General features: G+C 34.4%; 1 protein-coding gene across 1 annotated transcript; it reads right to left on the bottom strand.

Moving 5' to 3' along the window:
• Positions 1–3,478: 3,478 nt before the first annotated feature.
• Positions 3,479–8,728, bottom strand: NHX3 (Na+/H+ (sodium hydrogen) exchanger 3). The gene is made up of 14 exons (XM_088514160.1): positions 8,536–8,728; positions 8,215–8,333; positions 8,026–8,123; positions 7,854–7,913; positions 7,682–7,728; positions 7,397–7,591; positions 6,288–6,334; positions 6,072–6,138; positions 5,569–5,669; positions 5,375–5,476; positions 4,564–4,708; positions 4,407–4,469; positions 4,198–4,281; positions 3,479–4,056 (listed from the first exon to the last, which is right to left on the bottom strand). Exons 1-14 carry the CDS (start codon positions 8,689–8,691, stop codon positions 3,775–3,777), a joined length of 1,566 nt encoding a protein of 521 aa, XP_088370286.1. The 5' UTR covers positions 8,692–8,728; the 3' UTR covers positions 3,479–3,774.
• Between the last annotated feature and the right edge of the window lie 3,486 nt (positions 8,729–12,214).

Genomic DNA, 12,214 nt, shown 5'->3' with positions numbered 1-12,214 from the left:
CCTATCAAAAACATATTTTAGCTTTTTTACTTTTTTTCATTTTCCACAGTACGGTCTAAACTCTAAAACCGCGTTGTTTCAACTCTCCAGTCAAGCTGACATTAATTTGAACAGTAATAAAAAACACTCTATACTTTTTTTTTTTCTTTTATAAGTGAATGAACAGTACTTTTCTGATCGTGAGCTTTTTAATGAAAAGTTTGGAAAATTATCTTGATTTAAAAATTATCCATTAGTTTCAATTCGTCATTTGAATTTTCGATGGTTAATTGAATCAAATCATTTCATAGTCATAAAATGCTTCTCTAAATTTGTACGAACCTAGCTAGATTTAAGAAGGTGGCCCCCTATAACACTTCTTGATCTGCCCGGAAGATCAATCTCAATTCCATTTGTAGAAAAGTCGATCGATCCTCCGTCCGGATGGATCTTTCAAAATTAACTTCAACATTGCTATTAGATCCACCTTCTTTGTTCAAGCTGTTGTTTGTCATGAATATGATTCTCTTAGGCATATTATTAAAGTTGTATCACAAATTAGCCGCCTTTTTGCAAAGCTCTTGTTGTCCTTCTGGTGCTCAGCTGGCCCGATTTATGGGGCTCCTCGATCTCCTACTCTCTTGAAGGTGATTCTTTGGTGGTCATTTTGGCATTTCAACAGCCAGACCTTATCCAGGACTGGCATATATCTCCACCATCCCCCTTCTGCTCCTCCCCTAGGCCTGTTTAGTTTTTTTTTCTGATTTACCTAAAAGAGAAAACAAAAAAGTCCAATTAACAATCGATGACATTCCACGATCCTGTGCCCAGGTGGTGGTGCATGTACAAAGTCAAAAAGATGAAGATTCCTACAACCTTTCATGAGTAGCTTTAAATTTAATACACTAAGCCACCCGAATCCCGTCGGCTTGCCTGACCAGTGACCAATAACAGCTGGGAAGATATCTGCCTTTCCGGTCTTTCTTTCAACAAAGCCTGCTTTTTAAGAACATGAAACATGGCGGAGAGAATTTAGAGAAAGTTTTTTAATTTTGGTCAAAAGTTTTTTAATTTTGGTCAAAGTTTTTTAATTTAAAGAAAATTAAATAATTTTCTTTTTTTATTTTGGTCAAAAAAAAAAATAGAAAAAAGCTAAATCTAAAAAGCTCACTAATTAAGAATGCTCTAACCTAGCTAGGTAGCTTGAGTTAATTCCCAACGGGTGATCACCAAGCAGCAGTGGGATTACACTGGTCGAGCCACTCTCTCCTTCTTGCTGGCTTGGAATCTTTTGTTGAACTGCTAACCAAGCCAGAACAACAGCAGAAGGGAAGCAATATGAGGGGAAATTCTAGGGTGTAGTCATGGATATCCTGTTTGGGTTTAGAGTTCGACCAGGCTCCAGATGATACTGATAAATCATGACGCTTCTGTTAATTGGCTGATGATACTGATAAACCCTAGAGGCGTCCTGATGTTACTACTAAGGTCTTGAGAAATAAAGCGTGTTTGAGATTGTCTTGAGAAATAAAGTTTTTAAATTCAAAAAGAGCTTTTTAGAAAAAGCTTTATTTTTATAATTTTAATTTTTTTAAAAGTGTGTTTTGACAATTTTTATAGTAAAAAAGTAAAAAAATAAAATAAAATAAAATACTTTTGAAATTTTTTTACCAAACATGCGTTTTGTTTGGTACAACTTTTTAGATACTAAAAATATTTTTTAAATTATATAACGCAATCTCAAACAAACTTTAAGCTTCATTCTTTGTTATGTGCCAAAAGAATCTTTGGTTAGAGCTTCCGTCGCTTATTTCTCTCGGAGTGATCAATCAAACCACACGACCTTTCGTTCATCAATTGTTTGAAGTCTACTGCTGCAATGTAATTAGGTATTTGGGCTGATTAGGCTATTTAAAAAGTTTCTAACTTCATTTTAAATGAGGATTTGTAGATTAGTAGGGTACATTGCAACTTTTTAAACTTTTGGGAGAACATCGCAAATTGGGTGGTAGTATGAGAGGAATAAATGTAACTTTCTCTTACCATCTTCTCCTAGAGAGAGTAATTCATTCTCACTAAAACCTTTTGTTTTAAGCGATGACTAACCCTTTTTATTTTTGCATAAATCAACCCTTGATTTCAATTTTGCTTTTGTTATTGCTGCTAGCAAAGTTTAAGGGGATGTTGATAATTTTATTGGGGAAATTATCTTTTCCCCCCATGAACTACCACTCGATTATCATGTATCCCCATCAACTATCAACTTTACATTATGACCCCATCAAACTATCATTTCAATACCAAAACCTCCCTTCCGTTAGTCAAAGTCGTAGAGTTGGATGCTCAACCATAAACAGTGTCATGAATAGTACGGTTGACTGTTAGACTTAACGGTCTTAACTAACGGAATGAGGGATTTGGTGACGAAATGGTAGTTTAATGGGATCGTAATGTAAAATTGGTAATTGATAAGTGGAAATGGTCATTGCATGGTAGTTCATTGGGGGAAAAGGATAATTTCCCCTAACTTATTGCAACTACAAATACATGGTGCTGAAGCAAGTATGTAAGGTGACGCTTAGGAAAGCTGATATGTTTCTGCATATTGATAACTTATAGTTTTTTCTGTTCTCTGTCTTGAGTTTGTACGTATGAACACAATGAAGATTTAGTATGGGCTTGTGGCATGCTCTATTTGTCTTCTTAAAAAAAATATTTTGAACTTTCTCGTTAGATTTTCCACGCGTCAAAGGCCGAAATTATTGTTTCCACTTTTTAAAAAAACCGTGTTGTTTCCACTCGATCTCCCAACTCATACGTTGGCATTTCAATAAGGTTTTCTGCCGAGTTTCACTCTTTTTTCCAACAAATCGACAAACACTACTACTCTACTTCCATAAATTACTAATTGTTACAATGCTTAGTAAATTTTCTGAGCACAATAACTTAACAATGCATAAAGAAATAAAATTCAGAGTCTAAAAACCGTGTTGTTTGGACTCTCCAGTCCAAATAATTTTTCATGAGTCAAAAAGATGATCAGTCCAAATAAATAGTTTAGAGAAGACCCTTTTCAATTAAAATTTGCACGTCAAACACGCCAGAGAGAATTTAGAGAAGTTTTCTTTCTTCTTCCTTTTTTATTCGGTTCTTTGCTATGCGGTGGATTGAAGAAGTTCTGGTTGCATTTGCCCAAGTATTTCTTTCCATTTTCCGCTGAAGCTTTTGATCTTTGATGTGAATTTTACTGCCTGTCATTGGCTGTCAAGAAAATTTGAAATGGAATTGCCTCTTTTGTCTCTGTTTTTTTTAAGATATATTATCCCCTATTGCTAAACAATTAACCCCTTTCATTTTGCACTCCATTTCTCACTTGCATCCTAAAAAAAAAAAAAAAAAAAGGATTACTGGCTTTGCATAGGTCCCGTAAGAGTACCAAAAACACAGTGGGAAGAAAAAACTTGACAAGCTTACAACTTAGAAAAAAAAAAAATTCTAGTTTCATCAAAACTCACACATAAGTCTATCATCAAATTTTCCAGGAGGTGTAGAATCTTGAGTCTATTAACAAATTTTGCGTAGTCATGAAGAAGGTTAAACCTTACTCATCTAATTGATTATGAGTCTATTAACAAAACTTCTGCGTATTTTACATAGTTTGATGAAAAGCAGACCTATCTTCACCTTGTGCATGTCCTGTACATTAACTGCACAGCAAGTAATATGCTTATTCCCGATTTACCGTTAGGCTATCCGGGTTCCTCGCTGCCATCTAGTAGACTTGCTGTCATTTGTTTAACAGTCCATTGGAGTGCTAACAGGCCCTCCAAATATGGGTCTCATGTAGGCATCATCAAACTTCCTCCAGTAGAAATGTATAATGCATACAGGGCTTTCTATCAGCCGAGACAAACTATCCTTTGCACGGCTCATGTTGGTTCCCACAGATTCTTCAAGAGAGAGCAAAGGAACATCCAAGTCCTCTTTTGGAGGAACAGATTCTCGACGACTGATTTTGATAGTTTCTTGGTGGGGTAGCAGATATCTTATAAGCGGCTTTGTTAGAAAACCAAACACCTGACAAGTATAAGACAGATCTTTGGAGGTAAAAAGATTTCTGCAATGTATCACTAACAATTGCATGACATATAATGGTTGTAATGAGATTTGTGTCTTCATTGTAAAAGGAAACCCACTTGAAGACAGAGACCAACATACCAGTGTACTGAAGAGGACTACGATAATGGTGTCGGTAATCATTGTAGCATTGATTGGATCCGATGTAACGCCAGAATACGTGAACTTCACAAACCAAGAGAGATTAATTCATGCAGAATTTCTACCAAATTGGAAAATTATCTATACAATATGTTGGATTATCATCTCTAACAAACTGATTTGAATTATGATGAACAGAAAATGCATACCTGTTTAAAAGCCAATGCAATAGAGACTGCCCCTCTCATAAGCCCGGCCCACCAAATGATTAGCTACATGAATAGAAATTTTAAAATCCATAGGCCATGAAAGTGTGTAACTACCTTCCCTCGCACTATGCATAAAATTTATCATGGCAATACTAACCTGGTGTTTAAATGTGATCACTGGTGTTCTCTCGGCTTTTCTATTCATGTAATTGGAAAGAGTAGAGAGTGGGAATACAAATGCAGCACGTCCAAGCAAGATTAGTAAGATTAAGGTACTATAGATGCCCATTGACGTTCCAAAGCTGCAATGAACAAAAATCTGTAAGAGAATGCATAATTTAGATAAAAGACTTATGCAGCTATTCGAGAGAACAAGGTTGTTATGTCAGAGACTCAAACTCACACTCCTAAGCGTTATATGTTAATTTGAACCATATGCATGCCAAAGGTCGCATTATACTGCATACTTGACTAATATTTTTGAGATCCCTAAAAACAAAGCGCAAAGTTAGCCAAAGTTTCTAAAAACAAAAGTTGAAGATTCGATTCGAATGTGTGAGAGAGAAAGAGAGAACATTAAATCATGCCATGATAAGAATTTGCAAGTAACAGCCAGAAGATATGAGCCTCAGACTGGCCATTCCTTACAATTTTTAATACCACTAAAAGTCTCTATCTGTCATATGATCACAAAAAAGCATTTGTCTGATTTAAATGCTGCAAAAAATGTCTCAAGAAGTTACAATTTTCCCAATTGCATTGTATTGAATCGAAAGATTTAGGTCTTTTTTCTGAAGCACATATGGTGTACATGAAGGTGGACCATACAAACAGCAGTTTAACATACAAGGTACCATTACATCCATGCCAATATATGGCAACTCAAAACTAAATTGGATGATCTGAACTTTTATCAATAACTTACTGAAATATGACTGAGTTGGACTGTAGTAGGAGAGAAATAGCACCTTAATTTGGTCACTCTCCACATTTCAATGTCAAGAGCATCCATTCCCACATAGAGAAATATGAATGTTTCTGCAATAAATGACATTGTCGCAAACACATGCCTGCAGAGAGGAGGCAATAAACAAAGTAGAGGGCATAATCAGTTGTGACTCTTTAATGTCACTAAAATCCAAAGCAATTCCTTCACACATACCTCGTCGTGATTCTTGAACTCTCACTAACATTATGCCACGCATAGTGTGACATCAGAATCCCACAAAAGAAAACAGTAAGAATTCCACTGAGTTGTAGCAACTGCACAAACAAATGATAGTATACACATTATTGTTTCACAATATGACGAAGTCAAAATTGTAGTTAAAACAAGTCAGTGTTGTACATATTAAAAGTTCAAGATCATCACTTGCATGATGCGGATTTTGGTTTCCTTCTTCTCACATCTTTTGCTGTGTCTCTCAGTCAGATAAAAAGCCCCATCACAGCAGTTGTTTGGTGCTTAATAACTCAACTTTCTATGTAGATGTTACTTGAAAAAATTACTTGTTCATATCAAATCGGTGTTATGGTTCAAATATATATTTAGCGCCCTATTCAAAATGGATTTGAGAATCAACAATCTAACACTTCTGTCGTTCTGCGTCAGTGAAATTATAACCCCATACAAAGTGAAAGGACCTCTCGAGTACATGTCATTACCTCTGCCAACATGTAGGAGAAATACGCCATTAACACCATCAGAGAAATTTCTCGAACGCTTGAATGTCTGTTAGCAGATAAAAAGGCAGATTCGTAAAGGTGGCACCCCAAACTCCACTTTTCTCACCTCCAGATATAAAGAAGTAATGGACTCTGACATTCACATTACCACCACTACAGAATGTACTTGAGATCTTTAATGAAACGAGTACTTACCTTCCAAAGTATAAGGTTTTAAGAACATATGCTGTCACAAGTCCAGCCTGCAATGAAGTTTTAAGACATGATTTTCTCACCAAAATAGACATAATTAGTTATTGGCATTCATTAACGCGAAGATATAAGGAAGAGTATTATGCATAAACTAATAGGCATTTCAAAAGTTTACATAATTCACGGTAATTTCCAGATCGCCTGTTTTGGAAGTTGGATATGCAAGATACTCTGGGGAGGGATTATTAACAGGTGTAAAAAGCCGGAAGAATGAGCTGGAAGACACACAGAAAGAACCGATGTCTAGGTACTGCCTTCAGGGTCTCTGTCCAGTCTGACAGCTTAAGTTAAGGACACCATCTCTTTATTGTTAAATTGAAATGTTCTTTTACTCAACCGCAACTCTAATTCTAGTTAGTAATCCAAATCATTAGCATAGAACATTATTTATTTTCAGCTTATTTGCCCTGCTCATTATAGTTGCTCAGTCTTGGAGCTGTATCTGATCAAGTTTGGCTTATAATGTCACCTTCACTTAAAAACATATTATATTTCTTTTATTTAACCATTACTCTTAACTATAGGAACTAACCCACATCAGGGAGGCCTTATTTAACAGTTCACTGAAATGGTCTATTGACATTGTGCAGAAAGCACAATTTATTTTCAGCTCAAGTCAAGATGGCCATACTTGATGCTCCAAGTACCTCAATACTGGAAGAGGTTATCAATGATCAAAAGACATTCTGAGCAGTTCTCAAAAATGAAACTTAAATAGCCACAGCTAAATGAACAATTAACCTTATTATCAGAGAATTGAAACTCATAAATTAATTATTTTAAAGCAAAATATAAGATAAATGATATAAGTGGAAACAGAGAAAGAAAGAAGGATTTAAGGTGGTTCGGCCTTAGAGGCCTATGTCCACCATTGGTAATGCCCAATAAGGCTACTTCCTATAAATTTAAGCTTTTGGGATACGTAAAGTCACGCAAATTCAACCCAAAAGGATCTCGCTTTATTCATTAGACAGCAAGATTGTTATGTATTAGGTAAAGTCATCAATTGAAAAGATCAGGCTTTTATACCCATTTTAACCATCATGACTTACAACGACTCCAAGAGCAGTGCTTGTCAAGAAAAGGTAAAAGAAATCCCCAACAACAGGAAGTATTGTCCTGCTATCTAGCCTTGAAACATCAAGCTTCTGAATTGTATTGAAGAGAACAACTGTTGTTGCATCATTCACAACTCCTTCCCCAAAAACTAGGCTGTATAGCAGAGGAGTTTCATCTTGATGGAGAACCTACATGTAGATAATTATCATAGAACAGCCAACACTCAAAGCCGCTGTCCTCCAATTAAAACAAAGAGAATAATTACAAATCCAACCAACCTGCAGTGTACACACTGTATCAGTTGATGAAAATATTGTTCCTAGAGCTGAATCAGAACAACAAAAAATTGTTTGCAAATAATGATTGTTAATACAAAAACAGTAAATCCCTAAACAAAATAGGTCTTTCATTTAACATGTATATGAAAGGTGACAAAGACAAGAATCTTACCAAGATAGTCTCGTGCGGTCAGACCAACAAAGCCTAGCTTAGGAAACAGCCACCAGCTGCCTGGGCCAACAACAACATGCAGAGGTTAAGAAGCGAATTCATGAAATATGACCACAGAAAACAGTAACAGATCAGAATTGACTAGAAATGAAAGGATAGATTTAAATGTTACCAGCTGTAGTAATTATAAGTGAAATAAAAACACCAACCACCCCAAACAACATGATGGTTAGGAAATTTTGGAAGAAGTGCTTTTTCTTCACCTGAAATCTGCAATAAAAATACAGCAGATTCAATTAAGTTGTTATTAAATATGGAGTCATCCGTACCAATTCAAGAATAAGATGCCCTTAGGCCTTACCCAGCATTGAATATTATAGGTGGAAGGAGATAAATGAAGAACAGTTCTTCGTTAAATGTAAGGATGTGAGAATTCTTCCCTTTGCTCAGAACCAAGATTATGGCTCCAGCTAAGCATCCCTATTCAAACAGAATATTCAGAGGCAATACGTACAGGATTGAAGTAAACAAGATTAACCCACCTTCCATATTGCTATTCGAATGAACACAGAAATAAAGATTAATAAAAAAAAGAAGAATCAAAAAGGGCATTTGCTCACACATGCATAGAAACAAACACATACACAGAGAAAGGGAGAGAACTGAGAGAGACAGAGATTACGGTCAAAATAGCAGTGATGGACTCGTTAACCCAGCGGTTTTCTTCGAGCAAGTGACCGATGATTAAGCAGAGACAAAGAACGGCCACGAACACCGTTAACGGAACCACCTGTGCGTAGTCGTTCCCAAGGTTGCTAAAATATTCAGACACTAGCATCGTTGGCTCTTCAACTCTAATCCCCGACACACACACAAACACAGACAGAGAGAAGATTTGCCCAGGAAAGGGAACGTTTTGAGTGTTTGTACTTTGTAGTGAGAACAGACACGTAGGGAAAGCTGCATGGGAGGATAACACGTGGTGAATCTTCTACAACCCTGAGGATTTTATTTTATTTTTAATAAAAAACAAAAACAAAAATCAATCTAGCTAGCAACCATTTCATTGATGAAAATGTTGTCGTTTTGCCTCCGCAAAATTTCATAAATTATTGGTAGTCATTGTAGATGTCACCCTTTTTAAGTTCTCAAAGCGATAGCATATATTGGATCGACCCTCTGATGATGAAGAAACAGTTCCGACTCGAGATTCACTTGTTTCAATAAATTTTGGCAATTTTGTTTTCATTTTTTTGTCTGAATTGTGGTATGTTCAAACTGTTAATGAGATAGAATGATGGAACAAATTTCGAATCAAACCCTATTAAATTCGTTACAATTCAGACACTAATTGCAAAGGATTTCAAGCGAATAGCATTAGCCACGTACAGTTAAAACATTATGTAACATCTTGAGTCATTCTTGACGAGAGAATCCTGAATTAGTTACAATTCAGATAACACTTAGTCAATAAGTTTGACCCATTTAAATAAATAAGTTAGATTAGAGATTACTAATACAATCTTATATTTATATTTTGATACAACCTAAATTCGATAGACACATATGTCGGTAAAAGTTGCTACAAAAGTTTTATTTGGTGAGAGTTGGTTGTTAATACGTCTTACTTTTGAGAGCCCCTATTATTAAGTCCATTATGATAACACCCCTTTTGAAGCCTTCAATTATCATGTAACACATCATCAATTTAAGAAAAATGCAAAAAATAAAATTGAGAACAATCACACCAAATCAGAGAAAAAAACCCAGTTGGCAAGACCCAGGCTAGACTCACGGGTCTGGCCGGCGGTGAATGCTTCAAACCCCACTGGCCGTGACTCACCTCAAAACCCGTTTCTCAAATCCTGTTTATAATGCCTCAAAATCCGTTTTTCATGCTTCAAAACTTATTTTTTGATTCAAAACTAAAATTTAGAAGTAAAAGGTTAACCTTTTAAGGATTTTATTACTCTAAAATTTAGTGTATTTTGGTCAAACTTATTTTTGTGTACATTTTATGTTTTTGCTTATATGTTGATTATTGATTTGGAGACTATAACAAGGGTGTTAATAGAATGGTCCTGATAAAAGGTTTATTTTTAATCATATATGGATTTGGCCCAGATTCAAAAATCGGCTTCTTTAAAAAAAAAACAAAAAAAAAAAAAAAAAAAAAAAATTGCCTTATATTAAAAAAAATATAAAAATATTAACAAATAAATTTAAATACAAAATTATTTTTACTTTTATAATATATCATAATACTGTTTCATCAAAACGAAAAGCCAAAAACCATTCTCTACAAACAAATCCCAATTTCAGAAACTTTTCTTAAATTATATGCTAAAAAATGATTGGACCGAAATTATTATTTGGCCATTTCCCATTGTGGCAAAGATTTTATTGGAAAATGTATTAAATTGCTGATGGTTTTCCTTCCCACGTAGTAGCAGTAGGTTTATTTCATGATTTCAACAAGATTTGGCACACTGGTTGCAAAATGTTGTCGGCACGTCTTGGATTAGCATCACAATTATCTAACAATTTCTCAACCTCAATGGTTGACTTCATTCTTTAACTCGTTTAGCCATCATTGTCCACGTTCTAGATATTGCTTCTAAGAGCAATATGGGTTTTTTTTTTTCTGCTTCTTTGGTTGTAATTAAATCACACATCAATATTATTAGACACACAAATCTCATGGATGACTTTGTAAATAATAAAGGGAAATATTTAAGTCGTGGTCTCAATTGTTTATATTTTTAGTGGGATACTTAGTGTAAGAAAATAATCCCAAGTGATAACATCATTACACTTTTTTCCAATTTCCAATCCACGCTTCTCTGTTGATCATTAAACATCCACACCCTTCAACCAATGTGACAAGTTTGAATGGTTCTTTGATGTAGATTTGACAAAGTAGAATGAAATCAACGTCAATTGGTTTTGATTTTTGTGGTATTTTTATCTGGCCTATGTTTCGAATCTTTTAGATACAAACAAGTTATTAGGGCCAACATACTAACAAGGTCGAAATATTATTCCGTTTGTGTGAATGAGACGCTTTTCACGAGTTCAAAGTTTATCCAATAGGAAGTGGGTACATAAAATGGCCATGCCTTTGATGTAACAAGATCATTAAGAGTTCTCAAAGAGGTAGTTCAATCGGCTAGAATCACGCCTAATAAAGCGGAGATTACTAGTTCGAATTCCTCTCCCTCATCTTGTGCGGACATATAAAAAAAAAAAGATAATTAAGAGGTAACAATATATTTCTTGCATTCTGACATACATTTTGCATACATTTTTGCTGAGTTGGCATTGACGCCATAACGTAATGAAATATTTATTAGAAGTAACAATGGATAATTAATTAGTAATCACATAAAATAATAATTTAAATAACTCATCGGTAAAAATAAACTACAAAATTATTCTCAAAACTCTAAACAGTAATTTTTATTATTATTATTATTTTTTAAACTCTTTTCCCTTCTCAAATACTTAAAACTCTTTTGAATTACCTCTACCAACACTTTTTTTCCGTTATTTTATAAAAATATTTCAAATACTATTTTTTATTATTATTTTTTTCTTCAAAACTAGCTACAGTCCAAAAATTTATCAGACAACTTTTCCGTTGTAGACCCCACATACAATTTATTTTTCAAAAGTGACCCCAACCAAATCAATTTTTTATTTTTGTGCTTTTCAAAATTCTTTTCAGGACTCGAAATCCAAAACTTTATCCGGGTCCCCAAATTTTCTGACCGCTCCAATAACTAAACCCGAGAACTCGAAAACGTGAAAAACGTTCGAAGACCACAAAAATTATGTAATTTGCTTTGCAAATAATATTTTGTACTTTCAAAAAAAAAATATTTTGTACTTTCCTCATCCAACTATACTAGTGTGTTGAAGAGAACATCAATGTCTTTAAGTCGTGTTTGGTATTATGATTTAAACTAAATTTCAAAAAATAGATTATTTGAAATTGTGTTTTTAAAAAATTACAAAAAATCAGCGTTTTCAAATCACAGTTAGAAATGCGTTTTTTTATTTTTAAAAATGCACGATTTTAAACTCTAAATTGAGATTTTAAAAGTTAAACTACAATTTTTTCAACCGTTTGATTGTATTTTTAAATCGCATTTTTTAGAATCGCCTTTAATTCCTTTTGCAACTTTGCTTTCTTTATCCAAATGAGATGTGGGAAAGTAGAAAGTATCAATGGGCTTGGTCCACAGTATATGCTCATCTTCGAAGCTCAATGATAAGATCTACAATGGACTATTCCTTCGTCCTCCTCTATTGTTTATTTTTTATTCTGCTTTTTAACATCCCAAAATATAATTATCTAC

The sequence above is a fragment of the Corylus avellana genome, chromosome 3 (assembly GCF_965113065.1).
Source record: "Corylus avellana chromosome 3, dhCorAvel1.hap1.2, whole genome shotgun sequence".
Lineage (NCBI taxonomy): Eukaryota > Viridiplantae > Streptophyta > Magnoliopsida > Fagales > Betulaceae > Corylus > Corylus avellana.
Note: the sequence above shows the minus strand (reverse complement) of the source record. Positions and strands in the feature narration are given on the sequence as shown.